Raw genomic sequence first — 19529 nt, forward strand, 5'->3', positions numbered from 1 at the left:
CTAATGTGGCTTTTCACTAATGGAAGCATCTCCCCTGCTTTGTCCTTTCCTGCTTGTGTCACACACAGAGCTCCAGACCTTTGCCCCAGACGTTTCATCCTGGGAAACCACAGGGCAGACAGAGCTGGCTCGTTTTGTCAGTGGTTTGTGTCCAGGTGGTCCCCTGGCGTTGGGGTAATAACCCCCCACTCGGACCAGAGGAGGGTGCACCTCCCTGAGTGTCCTGCAGGCCCAGTGCTTCTCAGACCGCAAAGGCTCACCTCTGGACCCTCTCCTGTCTCTGCCCACTGGGAATTTAAGGTTCTGGGAGGTGAGGAGCAGAATTACCCCGTTTTCTGCAGAGGCCTCGTCTCGCCCATGGGCCTCTACCCCGTGGGACTATGCAGCGGTCGTGCCTGCTCTGGCCCTGCTGTGGCCCTGGGAAGGCCAGGGGCCAGACCCGTGCTTCCTTGTCAGGTTTGAGAGGTGAGAGGGCTCTGAGTGTTAGGGTCACGGACGGAGATACGCAGGAATGTATTAGATCATCTGGAAACCCGATGGGCTGAGCCCCTAAATGGCGCCAGCACCCAGAGATGGGGAGTCAGAGACTTTAAAGGACTGTAGGTGGGCTTTTTTGGCAGGGAATTCTCCGGGTGGGTCCGGATCCTGGGCAAGTCCGGAGGGAAAAGTTACTGGTCTTAGTAAGCAAAAGGAAATGTTGGTTGGGAAATGACCTCAAGGTCAGTTTCCCAGGGGAGGGGGTATTGATTCAATTATTTGATCAGACCTCACAGCGAGCACCTAGTGATCAGGCTGGAGTCCATCCAGTCTTAGCTCGACATAGGACTCCTTTCCAACTGACCCCCATTAAAGCCAGGGCCTCACTGAACACACTGCCACCTGGAGTTGGCACATACTCGAGACCGCCGTGCTGCTCAGGGTGATGTGTGTGAAGACTTACCTGGCACGTGCTGCGGTGACGGTCCCGGAGGTGGGCGCTCTGTTCTGACAGACGCTGGGGAGGTGAGGGGCTCCCTGGCCAGACCCCAGAACAGCCTGGGCCTCCCAGGGCTAGTCACGAACAGGGGATGGCAGGAGGGCCCAGTGGGGGCCTGTGTGTGTCCTTCTGCTGTGGTCTCCTCACAAGGTAAACTGACAGCACTCAGTTGTGCCCCCACCCACCACCCAACTTGGGCGAGGTTTTGGTCCTTCCTGCCCGTGTTGGGTGGACGGACGTGGCTGATCCTCACTGAGAGGAAGCGCAGAGCAGCAGGAACTTTTGGTAACGGGTAAACCTTTATTCTGAGCGAAACACATGAGGTCAGCTTCTGCTGTGCACGATACATTCACGAGAACGACTGTAAACCTGGGGCCACACTGTACAGCACGCAGCCCACGCCTCCCCGTGACAGAGCCTGCAGTGCAGACCCTGGAGGGCGGAGCCAGCGTCCTGTGGAGCTTGAGGGGGAGGAGCCACAGAGGGCAGTTTCCAGGGGGCAGTTCTGGCGACTGCTGAGCCCAGTCGGCTGATCCACGGGCTGATCCACCGGCTGATCCCTGGAGCGCCTGTCTCCTGACACTGCTTGGCTGCGAACGGTTCACAGCAGCGGTATGTTCACTGGGGCTCAGAACACAGTGGCCACACTAGCACTCAGCACTGCCTGGCAGAGACATCACTCACTCAGCACAGCCATAAATATTTCACAGCAGCTCACGCTCACATTCAGCCTTTCGTGAAGAGCCGGGGCACAGGAGGGCCACGAAGAGGTATTTCCCCCAGCCCCTCCTCCTGTTCACAGTGTCAACTCCATCGGTTAACCTTGAGGCATCCAAAGACTGAGGAACAGTTCTCTGTATGACTTCACGCATCCACACCCAAGGAGGAGCAAACACGTTCAAGTGCAGAGTTCACGGCGCCTTGCCGGGCCCACTGTCCCAGAGGGCATGGGATTTCTCACTCGGCTCACCCTGAGCAGCAGGGCAGCCTGCAAAACCTCGCCCTGATTCTGGGAGAAGGTGGAGGTCCGCCTTGGGGAAGTGGGTGTAGACAGGGGCAGGGACACAAAACAAGACTCCAGTCCAGGAGTGGATGTCACAGCTACCCAACCCTACAGATGGGGGGCGTGGGGACAGCGGGACTACGTCACCTGGCCTCGGCAGGTGCTCTTTTCCCATCTGGTTCGCTGCCCGCCTGGAGCTGAGGCAGGGAGGAGGAGTGCTGGGCCTGCGCTGAGTTCCAGTCCTCGGCTCATCCAGGGGCAGGGCTGCAGGGCTGCAGGGCTGCAGGGCTGCAGGGAGGAGGGTCTCGGCCCGAGCTGTGGCCTCCTCCCAACACGTCCAGAGTTTCCAAAGGGCCTGTTCTTGCAGAGACGGAGCCACTACCTTGAGGGCAGCAGGCAGCTCAGCCACTAGGAGGCCCTACTCTTCTGTCCATTCAGGGAGTCGATGTAATGAAAAATGGCCCCCAGAGCCCAGCTGGTCTCAACGTTGTTGATTTTCCGAGTCAGCTGGAGAAGACAAAGGGAGGGGCAGAGGGGCCCATGCACACAGGTGACAGGATGGCTTGGGTGGGAGGCAGGAGGCAGCGTCCCGGCCCCTCAGGCTGTGAGGGGCACAGGGCGCAGGAGGCGAGCCCTTACCTTCAGCACTTTGTTTCCCGGGAAGCCGAATTCTCGGAGCAGCAAGCTGATGTAGGTGAGATCCATGCACAGGAAGGGGTTGCTCTGTGGGCGGGTCTCCGCCGTCCGGCACACTGGGGATGAGAGGGCCGGTTCCCAGTCAGGTTCCCGGGGGGTGGGGGTAGGGGTATGCAGACCCGACTCCACTCACTCCAGGTGTCTACTCTGCGCCAGGCTCCGTGTGGACTCCCGGTCCTCATTGCTGATTTAAACAAGCCTGCAGCTCGGAGCAGGACCGCGACCCGCCAAGAGCACACCAAGTGGCGGGGCCTGAGGCCAGCCACTCGCCAGGGGCTGGGCCACCGCCGTCCCGGTGTCATGGGTGGGAGGCCACATCTCTGCCCCTATGACATGGACACCTCTCCCGGCCGCAGACCTGGGCTTTCTGAGGAATGAAAACACCAGCAAAACTCGCTCCGAACAATCTACTCTTGTTCTCCAGGGCGATGGATGAACCCACCCACGGCCTTCCCAGCATTCTGCTGGGCACCTTTGCCTACTGAAGAGTCACGGACACCCAGTGTCCACAAGACAAACCCGGAAATGACAAGAAAGCTTAGGAGCCATTTTGGGGAGGAAGAAGGACTTTCTATGGAGAAACATACAAAGGTTAACTCTTTCGACATGCAATTGGGAATGGCAACCGAAGAGCAGAACATTTACAAGCCTTCGCTTCCTATCCTTTTCGGCTGGGGCGTGAGATGGCGAGGAAAGAGACGGCTCAGGGCTGCAGGGCCAACACCTGTGACACCCCGAGGGCACAGGACCAAGCGTCCAGTTTGTGCCGGCACCACCGGAGTCTCAAGGCCACTGAGGCCCGAGGCTGGCACCTGGGGATCCTGGGAGGCAGGCGCAGGGCGTGCCGAAGGGCTGGCTGCCAGCCTGCTCTTCATCCTCATGTGCCAGGCTCTGCTGTTCCGGGGGCCCTGGCTTCTTCCAGTTCTGGTGACAATTTTGAATTTATTGGGACACTTTCAGGAGAAATCGCTCCTCGGGTTAACCTGAACCACAGCGAGAGGCGTCAGGAAAAGTAAGATCAAGGGAGTCCATTCCTCACAAGGATTTTTTACAGCTGGGGACACGGGCGGCCCCCCTCCCTGCTGGGAGCCGGTCCATGCTTGCTGTTTCAAGGGACCTGGCATATATGGCATACTGTTCTTAATATGTTTGCTCACCTTCTTGGCACTATGTGTTTTAACCAAGGTCTCTGAGAAAGGTTGTTTCCCCAGGTAGGGATTTTCCCCTGAAGTTAGGGAGGGAATAAAACCCCTTAACTAAGTGCCAGGCGGGTAATTAATCACTTTAACTACAAACAATCATGCTTAAGCTGCATAATCTTTACTCCCTGGAATGGAGATAAGAAACGCCCTAACCTTTGTAATAGAGATTGATAGGATTGAATCAACTGGTATAAATACAGATGTAACAAGACAGAACTTCAGACACAGAACTTAGAAGTCAGAACTCAGAAGACAGAACCTACAGACAGAAGAACTTCGCTGGAGAGAACATGGCAAAAGATCCTGGACTGAACCTGACTACAGAAATATGGCAAGAGAACCTGACTAGAACCTGGTGACTGAACCTGGCTGGAGAACCTGGACAGAACCTGGCTTGAGAACCTAGCAAGAGAACATGGACACAGAACTTGGCTGGAGATCCTGGCTAGGCTGCTGATCAACTGAACGCTGTCTCCATGTCCTTCCTTCTTCGCCGACTCCGTCTACACCTTTGGGGATCCCTGGACCTGCTGGGGTTGGACCCCAGCACCTCCCCACCGCCTGGGGCCACACGGGAGGTGGTGAACCGTTGGTCTGGGCCCAGCATGGTGACCCAAGTGTACTCTCAACTCCGTACTCACCCCTCTGAACACTCATCTGGTTTCCAGAATCAAGAGCCCACCCCAGGAGTTCTGGTGCCACTGCCTGTCACAAGCACCGCAGCCCGCGTCTCAGACAGGACAGCGTCCCTGCCTCCAGCTCCAGCCCTTCCCACCCGGGAAAGTGCAGCAGCCACTCACCGTACTTGGCCGCAATCTCAAAGTCTCCGACCACGAGGCTGCCTCCCTTCTCCGCATCTGGGGGACAAGACCAAGCGTCCAGTTTGTGTGGGAACCGCAGGCGTCTCAGGGCCACTGAGGCCCGAGGCTGGCACCTGGGGACCCCGGGGAGGCGGGTGCAGGATGTGCCGAAGGGCCGGCTGCCAGCCTAGCCTGGCTGTAAGCAGGGCAGTGGTCCCGGGCCACGGACCATGCTTTCTGAGGTGCTGACAGGCTTGGGGTGGGCAGATGTTCCCTGCAGGACCACATGGGGGCGGTCAGCACATCAGGGATCTTACAGGGGCTGCCCGAGGAAACCCACTAGGCCCCACTTTTTAACTTTAAGAAAAGTAAACTGGAAATGTGCCCCAACGCTATGGCCCTGAGCTCAGCAATGGTATTCTGGCATCCGTTTCCTTCGTGTGAAAAAATTCTGTATAAAAAAAGCGAGGGGCGGGTTGTTAGGTCTTAGCGCAAATGGGCAGCCCCAGGCCTCTGGCCATTCCCCGGGAGAGAGGCACCTCACTTAGTCTGGCCTGAGGCAGCTACTCAGTGTGTGGAAAGGAAGTCTCCTGACTTCTGGGGCGTTGGCTAAGTCAGCAAACGTCAACACTGAGGGTGGGTCCCAAGGGGTTCTTTCAGAGCCACGTGTGAGCTCACGAGGAAGCCAGAGGAGCTGTTCCGAACACCCAGCATCTCCTGGGTCACCTGGGCCCAGGTCGGACCCCAGAGAAAGGACAGCCTTCGGTCACGGTGAGGAGTCCCAGACTGACAAGGGGATGCTGGGGTGGTGCCCAGCAGGCTGCCAGGGTGTGGTGGACCCCAGGCACTGCAACGCCCGCAGCTGGCAGCATGGTTAGGAAGTGTGCACGACGTGCCCTTGCTCCAGCTCCATGGAGCCCACAGGATCCCTAAGGCCCAGCAGCCATAGGGGGCAGCCCAGGGACCCTTGTCTGCGCCAGAGAGAGGGACCTGGGTCTGAGAGAAGGGTGAGGTGAGAGAGAAGACCCCTACCCGCCTGGCTGCCTTCCATAGGGGGCCTGACAGTGGGTGGCTTCGTGAGCGTGAAGACTCGGCTGAAGGTCTCAGGATCCCGGGAGCCAGAACCTGACATCATTGCTGTCTTCTGAAGCTTTTTATTTGCATTAATGCTCTTATCTTTATCACAGGCAATGCATTCTGAATTTCTCAATTATTTCATTAACAAAATTTCTGGTCACCACCCAATGAAGTGACTTCAAACCCTCCAGAGCTTTCACCCTCAGTCTAAGCACCACCCCTTGGCAAACTCCACATGTCATGGCCTGTCCTGACTGCACTCTGGGGGGTGGGGTCGGAGAGACCCTAAAGGCTCCTCAGGGTCACCAGTGGCATCGGCTGACCTCTCCCCAGCGCAGCCTGGGGGCCAGCCAGGGACACACGGCTGCCTGGCTGAGGCACAAAGGGCTCCATCAGCCAGAGACTCAGGAACCAGGCAGGAGGGTGGGTCAGAGTTAGGTGAGCCAGTCCTGCCTCAGAGCAGAAGTGACTGCTCCTGCACCGACAACATACCTACTAAGTGGCTCAAAGAACTGAGTTATTTATTTAAAGGGGGCTTATTCCCTCTTATTCGATGACCAGACCCCTGCCCTCCCCAGTCAGTCCCCTTCTCTTGCCCCGAGGTGATTGGCAGCACAGCTGCTCCCCGACGGAGCCCCTCTGCCCAGGGTCTACACCTCACCGATGAGCTCCTGGCCCAGCCCCCCTTACCTATGAGGCCAACATTTGCTGCAAGGTCATAATAGTAGGAAAAAGCATAAAAATCCACATCCTTCACTTCTTCTGTCCTGTGCACTTTATTCTGAAGGACTTCGGACACTCTGCGGGCACACAGCTGGTAGAGGTTCACTGCTGGGCAAAGCAAAAGCAGGGCCAGCCGTCAGTGGGCTCCCAGTACCCAAGCACAGTCCCTGAGCCCCTTTCCCAGCGACCTGAGTCTGACCGGGAAGGGGAGGTGGGACCAGGAGCCTGCAGACACCACCCCAGGTCGGCACACGCTACACCATACCCGTCAATAGCACCTCTCAGGGCCAAGGCTCTGATCAAGGGAGGGAAACCGACTGCAGGACACCAGCCTCCACTGGGCCCCATGCAGCCATCCGCACAGCCCAATGGGCTCAAGTGTGCAGTTTACCCTCCACTCGCCCTCTGCCAGCCCCGTGCTGAGTTCTGAACGTGCAGCGTCTTCCTCCGTCTCACCTGACACCGTGGAGTGAGGCCTGCACCCTCCTTGTGTCACAGACGAGGAAACGGAGGCCTAACAGGCACCTGGCCATGCTCACAGGCTGGCTGCTAACTCTTTGCTTGGAAGGAGAACACGGGCCCGGGAGTTAAGGGGTTAAATGCCTACAGCCCATGCCCGAACCAGTTTCCCTTCTTCCTTTCCCAAAACCTGTCCCACCACCCAAGGGCAGCCCATTCAAGGCCACCCCTTGTCCTTCAGACTGGACCAGTCACACTACCTCCTCCTGGTTCTGTAAACACAGCGGCTGCCCCAGGGCCTCTGCACACGCTGCTCCCTCAGCTTTAGATCTGGTGGCTCACTCCAAATCTCTTCCTATCTGCTCTCAAGTATCCCCTGGTTGTCTTATCTAAAACAGCAATCTCTCCTTCGGCACCCCCTCTCCTCCTCCTATTTTATTTTTCTTCAAAGCGCTTTCCCATGGGTTTTACTGCCTGACCCCTCCCACTCCTCCTGCTGTGCACTGACTGTGTGCCAGTAGCTGCAGCAGGGCCAACAAATGGCACGTGCACAGTGGCTGAGTCACAGTGACCCGCACACCCACTGGATATTAAGAAATGTATTTGGTCTTGTTCCTGGTTTCTGATACAGAGCTCCTAAATCCCTCGTAAGATCCTGAGTGATTTGGGGGCGGGGGGGGGGAGGGGAGGGAGTCGGGGGGAGTGATTTGGGGGCGGGGGAGGAGGGACATCTGCCATTCATAATAAGCTCCTTTTAAGCAGACCCGAGTTTATGCTAATAAGGTGACACTTGGTGGGTCCCCAGGCTACAGGGTGGGGGGTGATTGTCAGAGGAACCTACCATGTGATATGAGGTTTGGAACTTCCCAACCCCAACATCCGGGGAGGGGAGAGAGACTAGGGACTGACTTATCACCAACGGCCAAAGATTTAATCAATTGTTTCGAGAACTGATTGGTGTAGAAAACCCACACATTTGGTGTCAGAAGAGTAGACACAACTCTTGTCACCAAAGGCAGAGAAGCCTCAGGACCACACGTCCAGCTTGGGAACAACATTTCAATACTTCCTTAAGATGACACTGCAGTGCACAGAGCAACCGAGACCATGTGGGGGGAGAGGGGCCAGGCTGGCAAGGCCCTATCGCAGGCCTTCGGGGACCCTGCAGCCTGAGCGAGCCTCCCGTCCTGGAGGAGGAAGGGAAGGAGAAGCCATCGCTCCCTGTGTTCAGAAACGGGCTTGCTGACTGTCCTAGGGATGCTGGCCCCTTGGAAGAAAGCATCTGGCAACAGACAAGAAGCCTTGGGCAGAGACCCCGGGGAGCTGGTGTATGCCAGTGGGCCGGCAAGGGCCTCCCAGAGTCCTGATGAGGTTCAAAGGGCGCCTCCATTTCAAGGACAAGTGCAAGCTCGTCTGTAAAGGTGTGATGACAGTCTCCCTGCTCTCAGAGGTCCTTGGAAGGGGCGGGCTGCACCGTTGACCCTTCTCCCCCACGATGAAGGGTAAATCCACACAGTACCTGCCTTCTGTCCGGAAAGTCTGTACGTTATTTCAGCATGTTCCCACTCCCCTTTGAAACTGGGAGCCAGACAGGGACTGACCAACTCCTTTCCAGCCTCCGCTGAAATAAAAAGAGAAGAAAAGCACATTGTCACTGCAAGACCAGGGCACTGCATGGAGCTGAGACATGACTCCACTGAGGGGAGGCCCAAGGGACAGAATATTTTAGGCCAGGACTACAGGCACGGAGGGTACAAGAGAGACCCGACTCATGGGAGTGTCCAGGCCAGCGCGAGGTAGAGCCTTTATCAGAGAGGCCGGAGCAGAGCCTCAGCTGCCCTGGAGACATGGCCACTCCCAGCTCACATTCCCTGAGGGGCTTTGGGGTTCCAGGCAACAGGCCTGGTGCTGCTCAGTGGATTGTCACAGGACCCTAAGAGAAGGGGAGTTGTTACCCAATTTATGGATGGCTGAGGCAGGGCCAGGATACTGCTGCCCTGCCACAGGTCTGTGCTGCTCCCCCAAAGCTGGGGCCCCATAATTAGCCAAGGAAACGTGGTGGCTGGCCTCCAAGGCTGGCCCTGCAATGCCACCCCTTGAGGGTGTGCGTGCTGGTCTCCCACTGAGAAGTGGGTCCCTGTCTCTGCCTGAGCCCACTTTCACCAACAGAAGGTGCAGGACACGATGTCCTGTGACTCAGGCAGTCTTCTCTCCTCTGAGCCTCCAGGGAGAACACAGGCTGCTCTGCTGGGACAGAGGCCACGTGGAGGAGTGCCGGGGGGCAGACATGCAGCCCAGCCACCCTACCTGCCACCACATGGGGCCCCAGGGACTCCAGTACAGGTGTCACCCAGTAGAAGCCTGTGGATTCATGAGATACAATACAATGTATTGAGTGCAACCACTCAGTTTGGTGGGTGACCTGTTGTGCAACAATGGATAACACAACAGGGAGACTCATCCTCTGAAGTACACCCACTTGGCCTCCCAGCTGCTCTGTATCAGCCAAGGATGGCAAACTGGTGCTTGCCTTCTTCTTGTTGGCTAGTGTTTTCTGGCCCCAGAGTGAAGGTCACAGGTGTGTCTGAGACGTGGACGTACTTTTGGTTTGCAACAAAGGGGATTATCATCACGAGGTGAAACACCAGAATTTGAAAGAAATGAATGGAAACAGGATGTACCAAAAGAAAAATTTCAGTTGAGCATTCCCATCGTGTCAGACAACCAGGTCCTTGAAAGAGGGTAGAAGAGCTGGGCTGGGGCTGGGCGAGAGGTGGGACCCAGAGAGGCAGGGCCAAGGGAGGGGGTGTGGCTGAGAACACGAGTGGGCTCACACGCACAAGTCGGGACCCGAGGCCTGAGTCAAGGCCTTTGGGCCTCCAGCAAATGTCATCAGGGTGGACAGGGAGATGCTGGCCTTGGAGCCGTGTCCTGTTCCCAAATTGGGACACAGCGACCCCTAAGATCTCAGAGAATTCACATGTACTGCGACCCCTAAGATCTCAGAGAATTCACATGTACTGCCGGCCAATGACAGGCTTCTCCTCCGCCAGACCCATGGGGGGGGGGGGGCAGGAAAGCTGGGAGTAAATGTGACTTTAATAACCTGGCCAGACAGGCTTCTCTCTAGTCCAACACGACTCCTGGAAGAAGAGCCACGACCATGCTTCATAATGAAGCAAGAGAAGACAGAGGGACGTTCTCACAAGGCGAGAATCACTGTGAATGAGGACAAGTCCCCCAGCCCCACGGCAACAGCCCGCATCACACCTCCTTGGGGCCCCTCCCACACTGTCCTGAAGAATAAGGTTCTCTTCAAATCCTTAAAACAGACTCCAAATATAAGTGACGACTGTTATTTGGATCCTAAAATCCCCCAGCTTAGCATTTCGGAGATGACTTTACTAGCATTTTTTTCTTTGGAAAAATATCTTGGAACGTACACAGGTAAAACACACTAGCCTGCATCCCGTCTGAGTGCCCCTGACAAGATCTGGGGTACATCCTTCTACACACGTCCCTTCTGGGCTCCCCGAGTCCTACCGGCAGGGAGGGCGGACCGGAAGCCAGGCCAGGGGTCAGTGGAGGCACGGGCAGGAGAAGGGGCTCCACTCCCACAGGACTCCCCATGCCTGCTGGGCCAGGGGGGCTCTCAAGATTGCATTCCACTTACCAGGCTGCCCCTCTGTGCCGCCCAGAATCGCCAGCCGAGCCGACATCAATCCGAGCCCCAGGTAGCTGTGGGAAGAAAATCCTGGGTGAGGGTTGGCCTGCCATCTCCTACTCGGATTCTAATACATTCACCTGGCTGGATCCAAAACAAGTGGGAAAGGGAGGAAACCGTGGCTTTTCTGCTTCTTCTAGAAGTCTCCCTTTATGGAGTTTAGAGCGTTCAGCTAATTAGTTCAACACATGAAGGCCTATTACTTGACAGGAGCTTGTCTGGGAGCTGTGGACGCTGGTGAACGCAACAGCCCTGATCTTTATCGTGCACATGTGTGTTACAGAAAGAATCTACCGAAGGCGCCATGTGCTCTAGATGATCCAGAAAATTCCTGCACAATCCATGGGCCCTCCCCACTTCTTCAAAACCTCCTCCAAAGCAGAACAGAATAAGAACAAAAGAAGAAATGTCATTTTACTGTAGGAAAACTGAAAAATGGAGGGAGAAAGCAGGAGGGAGAAGGTCCAGGTGGGTCCACAGTAGGGGGTCCCCGGGACCTGGCGTGTCTGTGACTGAACACTCTGGTCACCCTATAGTAGTGATGGCGAACCTTTTGAGCTTGGCGTGTCAGCATTTTGAAAAACCCTAACTGAACTCTGGTGCCATGTCACATACAGAAATTTTTTGATATTTGCAACCATAGTAAAACAAAGACTTATATTTTTGATATTTGCTTTATATATTTAAATGCCATTTAACAAAGAAAAATCAACCAAAAAAATGAGTGTCATAGGTTCGCCATCACTGCCCTATAGGCAGGAGTTGGAGGCACGGGGTAGGCCAGCAGCGCTAGCTGAGCTCTGTGCCTGGACGGTCACCCCCTCCACCCTCACTCCCAAAGACACACCTGTAGGAATAGAGCTTGTAGGTCCTATTAAAAATCTGCAGTGACGTCAGGTAGCCGGGTGGGGAGGTCCGAAGGGTGTCCTGGGGAAGAACATGAGGGTTACTCCCCTTCCTGCTGGCCTTTCTAGAAAACTGTCCCCAACTCCCTCAACTCGTTTCAAAGTACAAGGATATTCACAGATGTATTCAATTAAAATAGCTGTTCATTAAGCCAAGTTAAGCTTTTCATTGGGGCAAGAATAAAAACGAAACATCCAAAAAGTAGGTTTCTCCTTCTTATGAATAACATTAACTGATTCTGACAAATATGGCCCAACCAAGACAATGATGAGTAAATTTCGTAAGTGCTCTTCTGCTGAAACCTAAAGCTAATAATATAAAAAATGGTGGAGAAGGAATGTACTGTCAGGGAGGGAAGGAGAGGGCCCACTTCACATTCTCTGGCCCAAGGGGTTCCAGGTAGTACACACTCCATCACCCCCCACATTTTCCATTTTTTCCAGGGAGCGTTAAATCAAACCAAGCAGCGTTAACTGAATGGATCTGCCCCTCAGGGGAGGGAGCCTGGGAGGGTGGGACCCCTCAGGGGCTGGTTACCTCAACTCTCGGAAGGAAGGTGATCTGAGTGGACCCTCCGCCCAAATCCAGCATGCCGACACTGCTGCTTCCTGGGGATTTCAAACTGCCTGGAGCACAGGAGGAGAAACCACCCCAGCACTGTCACGTTAGTAAACAGATGAGTACTGAAAAGGAAGGGGAGGTTAGAGGCCAGGCCCTCCAGCGGAAACTAAAACAGAAGCAGTGGCGGCTATTTGAAACTCTCCACATAAAGACACACCAAGCCAAAACCGGTTTGGCTCAGTGGACAGAGCGTCGGCCTGCGGACTGAAAGGTCCCAGGTTCGATACCGGTCAAGGGCATGTACCTGGGTTGCGGGCACATCCCCAGTGGGAGATGTGCAGGAGGCAGCTGATCGATGTTTCTCTCTCATTGATGTTTCTAACTCTCTATCTCTCTCCCTTCCTCTCTGTAAAAAATCAATAAAATATATTTTTTTAAAAAAAGTTAATTTAAAAATAAATAAATAAATAAATAAAAAATAAAGACGCACCTTGTTTAAGAGACATAACAATGGCTCCACTGACTGTGGCAGAGATGCTGGGCCGGCCACACCTGCTGCTCCTGCTCGGAGACGCTGACTTCCCCGGTACCCCTACAGGCCCCAGCCATGCCCCCCTCTCCCCACCCCAGCTCGGAGGCTAGGCTCCTGAGGTGTCACTTAACAGGGTTCTCCATTCCCCAAGGGGCGAGGAAACGGCTTTCTTTTCTATATACGTGTCAGCCACACTGGTCTTTTCCATCATTTTACAAAGGAGCAAAACTCCACAGGTGCTGATTAATCTCAGAAAAGTAACTCCTTGCTGCCTGGTTCCAAAAACTGAGGTTTCTGCTCCCTGTTCTACCTACTGTCGAGGAATTCAGTTAGGAGGTGATTAGCATGTACATCATGTTTAATATTCAAAGTGACCAGCTTTATTCCTGACTTCCCAGAAATGAGAGGACAGGGCCCCGGCGGCTGCTGCTGCAGGAGGAGGGTAGCGTGCGCTGGGGAACCACTGGGACTGCGGAGAGGAGAGCACCCCTTCCTGGGCACATACATCTGTGAACTCAACGCCGGCCCTGCCAAGCCAGGCGGACACCCCACCCATTCCAACTACCTACTCTGAACCGGAGGGGGTATTTTAAAGAGTAGAAACGAGGCCCCTGCTCTCAAGAATGGGGCCTGAACTGTTAGCCTCCATGATGAAGTGGACGTACCTGTTAGGAAGTTGACGGTGATCCAGGCTGAAATGCCTACGAGAGAGTCACAAAGAGCACTTGAGTCACGTGAGGTGCTGTGGACAACATAGGGACGCAGATGCTACCTTTAGGCTTCAGGAGCGCACACTGACCACTTCCTCACTATCCTCTGCCTTCAGATCAGGGACAGAGGGAAGATTGAGTCATGCCATGCAGTGGCTTCTGGCAGACAGTTTTAGGAGGTACCATCCTAAAAAACTAGAATACTCTGCCAATGTCATATCTCTCACTCCTTTATCTCCCATCCAAGTACTAACCAGGCCCGACCCTGCTTAGCTTCCGAGATCAGACGAGATCGGGCGCGTTCAGGATGGTATGGCCGTAGACTCTCACTCCTTTATCAACTTCCTCTTTTTGGAAGAGGCTAAAAGAGAACCAAACGTCCCCTTTCCCTCCCCATACAAACAAACTCTTACAGTCATATTTAAAGCCAGGGACTGGTGAGGAACCTTACTAAGTGTATCTTAGGATAAACAATGCAATAGTAACACTGGAAATATGGTAGTAATTGGGCATTCTCTTAAAATGGAAAGAATGGTTATTTTCAGAAACTTCATCTGTGCTAGTCAAGGTGAGAATCTAATACTGGCTCCAAGAAGACCCTCGGAGATAGTTAAACTGCGAACTAGAATGGGATGGTCGCTCAGCCCTGTCCATCCGTGCGTTTGACCCCGAGAGAGCTGAGTGCTCCCAGCGGCCCTGAGCACGGCCGCCTCACCCTGAGAGCCTCCTCGCACAGAACGCTCTGGCAACTCTACCTTCATCGGTTCCGTTCATGATGGAAACGCAGTCGTCCCCTACAAGGAAAGGTGACGCCTTAAACACTTCCTTCACCTAGATGTAAAGAGAGACACCTCTTTATCCTCCAAAATCTAAATTCACAGTCCCAATCAGACTATCTTCCAGCAGGGGGTCTCAAAACACCAGAGGTGTCAGCTGCTGCTGCTGCAAAGTAGAAGCTCAGGTTTTGTATTCAGCTTTATGATGCTCTGCCAGCGCTTTCCTTGTTAATCTACTCCCTGAGCTAGGGACGCAGGTGCTGCCCTGGAGAGCCCTGTGCTGAAGCAGATGCTGCCGGGGAGAGCCTGCCCTAAGGCACTCTGGCCTGGAAGGCTCTGGGGTGCACTGACTCTGCTGGGCCCCAAAATGCTGCCTTGCTTTAGGACGGGGGATGAAGGGGCAGGAAGCCCTCTAAGGCAGAGCTCAGACCTGGGACCCCGTATGGCTTCGAGATGAGCTGGGAGAGGGGAGGCAAAGGCAGTGAGCAGCTCCATTTGAGGTGTTTCCTTATCCATTTTTTTTTTTAATCAAGTATTGACACACAGGAACTTAAATACATCTGGTACACCCCAAATGCGGTGGTGTCCCATAATCCTACTTGAGTGCATAATTTTATAAGTGATCTGGACGGACGTGCAACCACCCATCGTTCAGCAGCTGGTTTAGAAATAGTATAGAGGACCGGGAGGACCATTCTGCACAGAACAGTTTTCCTGATTTGGGTGATGAAAGCAACCACCAAGCATCTGTTAAAGAGGGGTTTCAGGGCCCCCTGCATGGGTGGTGCAGGGCCTGGGGACACGCCTGGCCACGTGAGAGCCAGGAAGAGGCTCAGGGTCTCTGCAGAAGGTACACCTGAGTCTCGGCCTGGGAGCAGGACTGGCTCCCATGAGAACAACAGGCTGGAGCTGAGATGTCAGGCACTTGGTTCCCACAGCCTTTGAATGAATCACCAAGCTCTTGCGTGACAGCCCTTCAAAAGCACAATGAATTTTTAAAGCAAAGTTGTTCTTATGAGAAAAACAGGTTTATGCTAGAAAACACCAGCAGTTTTAAATGTCAGGAGGAAGCCAATGTCATTCACTCTCTAATAACAATTCGGCGTTTCTCGCTTCAGGAAGCACCCCACGGCCTGACCACTTGGACACTGGCTGCATGTTTCGTGCTTTCAGTTACTGTAAGCCACCCTCACGAAGGAAATGGGCAAGATCACCTTTTGTAGTAAATTCTGAGCCTTTTCTCCTGGTAGCAGACGTAAGCCAGCGGTAGCCTTGAGCACCAATGGGGTGGCCTTCCAGAAATCAAAAGGAATTTCTTGTTTAGCAACATCCAGCAATTCCTGAATACCCGGAGTGCTCTGTGAACGGGTAAAACAGGGTCTGTCAACACTGAGCGTACACTCACAGATGCTCCCTCACCCTTTGGTTTTTATGAACTTATAAATACATAGTTTCAAATTTTCCAAATCAGCATAAAACAGCAACTGAAGTGGTGCTGGCGGGTGTGTGGGGCACAAGGACCAGGAAAGCACAGAGAAATGTCCTTGGCGGAACGTCACGGGATGAGGCACACGAAAGGGGCTCCTGTTCTACACGCCGGGCCACCAAAACCCTCACCTGGTGACCTCAGACGAGTGTGAGTCCCCTGGACGTCACGAGCAAATTCTGGGGTCGCTCAGAGTGCTAAAACCCATGAATAATTACACCGAGGGGTCATTTTCACCTGGGGGAATGCTTGATCCAAATACTGGATAAGGCCCTGTGTCTGCAGGGATGGGTCGGGGAAAGACTTTGGTAAAACATTGCTGGCATGTCAACAGGCACAATGCCATGTGGGCAATTTGGCAAGGTGTGTGCAAGGGAAAAACACACCCTTTTTACTAAGAGGCCCCACTCTAAGAATTCATTAGAGAGAGCTCTTTGCACATGTGGGTAATGAAGTGTATAGAATGTGACAAACAGCAGCCCTTCTTATACTGTTAAGATCAGAAGACTGGCCATTATCGAAATGTCCTTCAGGCGGGACTGGTTCTGTAAATTCAATGTGCGCACATAACTGCAATACCGTTCAGCCAGAAAAACCAGAGCAGCTCTTCCCATACTGAGAGAGCAAACGATCTCCACGTGATACTGTTTAAAGACAAAAGCCAAGTGCACAGCAATGTGAGTGCCACTCCACTGCGTATGTAAAAGAAAAAGGAGGGGAGAATACCGATGTATTTGCTATTATCCACATAAATGTGCTCTTGAAGGATATGCAGGAAACCAAGGACACTGGGAAGCTTATCCCACTCGAATGGGTGTTGCCTACTGAAATAAGTAAGGGTTTAAAAGCCCGGAGCTTACTCTAGATATCTAATTTAATCAGGTTTGACCTATGTTCACGCTAGAATCACTAATTTTAATTTTTTTTTTTAAACCAAACTATAGGAAAGCAAGGCTATGACTTCACTGTCAGAGATCAGGAACCATCTGTGGACAAGAATGACATATTAGCTTTTGATTTGAGACATGCTTGAACCAAAAAAGGAACTCACAGCTATACTGGTGACTAGTTTCACGAGAGCCTTCGTGAAAAGACAAGTGTCCTGTATTACTGCAGTTGTCAGTTTTAAGGACTTTAGAAGCATAAATGCTACAAGCTTACACAAATCATTGACAGCTTAAATTCCTTTTCTACTTACCTGTTTTGTGGATTTTGCATAATACATCTTTAACCTTTTGTTTTAGTCAATGTTTGTCATCTTCAATCAGAGAACTAAAACAATGAAAATAGTAAGTTTTCAAAGAATGCTTTTTGTAAGTTTGTAGCATTAGTGCTTTTAAAACGCATCCAGACCTCTGGTGGCCTGTGTGCTGGTCGTAGGAAGTGCCTGGGAGGGCCAGGGTGTGTGTGGGAGAGTGGGAGGTGCGGGCCCTTATGCATTGTACCAGTTTCCTCTATTTTCTGACCAGACGAAACATATGAAATGTCCCCGGACAGCACCATCAGAGATGCTATTTTGTGAAGATGGCCGACTGCGCTCGGGGAGGAAAGCTGGCTTTAACAAATCACAGTTAGAAGACAAATGTGATGAACAAATAGACGAGAGAAAACGGCTACCTTTTCAACGTCGTCAGCATAAGCAGAAAGGCCTGGCTGCAGCGCTTTGAAGGTTTCATGGGTCAAGGTGGGAGTCTCTGAGGAAAAAACATTTTTTAAAAAAGGTACAGCTATGAATGTATAGAAATATGAATTTACAAATATATAAGTCTATACGACTGGGATTAGCCACACTTTTAAAGGCCAATCTGAAAACAGATAGGTCCCAGAGGGACAGGAGCCCTGTCCATGATTCTCATCTAAATTCTGACACTAGTTTGGCTAAACAAGATGAATATTATACCTAACGTTTTGGCCAGAACTTTACCTTTAAAATAAAAAATAACTTTATTCAGGTATAATTTGCATACAGAAAACTCCATTTAAGGTTAATTCTTGTTGATTCAATAAATAGAGGAGCAGGACAGATGATTTTGCAGTTTTTCAAACTGAAAAAATGAAAGTCATTTCCTCGATTCTGGGGTGGATGCATTATGGGATTCTAAAAATATCTGCTTTCTTCTGTTTTAAAAATTGAGTGTTTTAAATATTTAGGAGGCTGGGCTCCTGTGCACACAGCAGGGCGAGCATTCAGAGCACACAGTGGCCAAGGGATGCTGGTCTAAATTCGGACACGGAGACCCGGGAGGAAAAACCAGAAACAAAACTTTTATAAGGATTAAATAATGGAATGTCGCTATTAATGGATTCCATGTGGAGATGTGTAGTCTTAAACTCAGCTCCAAAACCATTTTTGGAGGTAGAGAGGATCAGCACATAAATATGTATTTAACTTGCAAGAAGTTTAGAAACAACGCAGATGAAAAGTAAATAAAATATCCATGATGGCTTTGGAGGGCTACTCAGGGTGTCTGCATCACCTGCTCAGTTAAATGCACAAAATGCCATCGACTCAAAAGGCATTGAAAGTGAGCAAAGAAGCAGAGTAGAGAGGAGAGGACCCAGGCTTGGCCAGTGCGCCTGCTGAATAGTCAGCAGAAAACACTGGCTAGAGGCTGGAGAGGCAATCCTCAGAGCCAATGGGCACAGAGAGGTGCTGGGAAAGGATGTCAAAGGGAGGAGGAACAGGGTGGGGGGCTGGGCGTGGTGGGGTCTCCCTATAGGAGAAGCAGGTGAGTGGCGATGCCTAAGCCCTGCCTTTGGGAAGCAAAGCTCCAGACTCTGGCTCCAGCTCCACTCTCACTGCCGAGGTCATGGCCCCACTGGCAGCTCTGTGTTGGGCTGGGTTCTGGGTTTTTCCAATTATATGACTGCCCTAGACTTCTAGCTCCACTGGCCTGAATCTGGGGTTATTTCCTGACTTAAATTCACGAATACGATGTCTGGCCTAAGTCATGACACGCCTGTGCATGCTGGGAGGGGACAGGCCACCAAACACCCTCTGGGATCTCAGTTGCCCTTAGCTGGTAACCAGATGCTAGTACAAGTAAGAATATTCTGGGACTCCCGGGAAATGTAGATTCCTGGGTGCCAACCCATACTCTGAGTCAGCATCACTGGGACACTGCCTTTTTGACAAGCTCCCAGATGAGTCTAAGGCAGGGAGTCTAGCCCAGCCGTGGGCAAACTATGGCCCGCAGGCCGGATCCGGCCCATTTGAAATGAATAAAACTAAAAAAAAAAAAGACTGTTCCCTTTCATGTAATGATGTTTACTTTGAATTTATATTAGTTCACACAAACACTCCATCCATGCTTTTGTTCCGGCCCTCCGGTCCAGTTTAAGAACCCATTGTGGCCCTCGAGTCAAAAAGTTTGCCCACCCCTGCTCTAGCCCATACCCCGAGAAACCACTGCCTTTAAGGGAGGGGGGGTGACCCCAAGGGCTCAGCTGGGAGAGGAGAAAAAGCAGCACACAGCAGGGCTTTCTGCTGGGCGGGATACCTCCAGGCTGCCAGGTGAGTTGAAAGATATGCACTCGGGTCCCAGTGCTTCCCGCGTCAAACATGATGCCATAGAAGACCCTGTGACCACGGGCAGTCGTCCCCGGGGCATCCCGCGTCTGGTGGCCCCGGTGGGCCCCCGAGGCTGCCTCCGTGATGCTGAAGAAGGCCTGGGTGGCGAAGACCCAGTGCCACTTGATGTAGGCGATGTAGATGAACAGGCACACGAACAGGCCCAGCGGGTACGCCACCTTCATCATCTTCAGGTTCCCATTATTTGGTATTTTTCTCATTTCCTTGTCTGTGAGGACTGTGTGCTGGCAGAACGGGAGAGGCAGGAAAAACACATCAGGCTGCGAACTTCCAGGACAAGTCGGAAATCCCCGTGCTCGGGGACAA

The 19529-nt window shown here is 52.8% G+C and overlaps 1 protein-coding gene across 5 annotated transcripts in view; it reads right to left on the reverse strand.

The window, feature by feature from the left end:
- Positions 1 to 1256: 1256 nt before the first annotated feature.
- The window catches only part of ENTPD6 (ectonucleoside triphosphate diphosphohydrolase 6), a 28844-nt gene continuing 10571 nt past the window's right edge, over positions 1257 to 19529 (reverse strand). For 3 of the 5 annotated variants that reach the window (XM_059705371.1, XM_059705373.1, XM_059705369.1), the window contains exons 2-14: positions 19132 to 19447; positions 17249 to 17325; positions 15360 to 15503; positions 14125 to 14200; positions 13325 to 13360; positions 12104 to 12192; positions 11508 to 11587; positions 10610 to 10674; positions 8456 to 8557; positions 6445 to 6585; positions 4678 to 4734; positions 2619 to 2731; positions 1257 to 2486 (exon numbers count right to left, since the gene is read on the reverse strand). In XM_059705371.1, the coding sequence (XP_059561354.1) occupies positions 2388 to 2486; positions 2619 to 2731; positions 4678 to 4734; positions 6445 to 6585; positions 8456 to 8557; positions 10610 to 10674; positions 11508 to 11587; positions 12104 to 12192; positions 13325 to 13360; positions 14125 to 14200; positions 15360 to 15503; positions 17249 to 17325; positions 19132 to 19423 (1371 nt within the window). In that variant the 5' untranslated portion in view covers positions 19424 to 19447 and the 3' untranslated portion in view covers positions 1257 to 2387. The remainder of the gene's footprint in view (positions 2487 to 2618; positions 2732 to 4677; positions 4735 to 6444; positions 6586 to 8455; positions 8558 to 10609; positions 10675 to 11507; positions 11588 to 12103; positions 12193 to 13324; positions 13361 to 14124; positions 14201 to 15359; positions 15504 to 17248; positions 17326 to 19131; positions 19448 to 19529) is intronic. The other 2 variants (XM_059705370.1, XM_059705372.1) reach the window with 2 other exon arrangements.

Source organism: Myotis daubentonii, chromosome 8 (assembly GCF_963259705.1).
Source record: "Myotis daubentonii chromosome 8, mMyoDau2.1, whole genome shotgun sequence".
In the NCBI taxonomy this organism is placed as follows: domain Eukaryota; kingdom Metazoa; phylum Chordata; class Mammalia; order Chiroptera; family Vespertilionidae; genus Myotis; species Myotis daubentonii.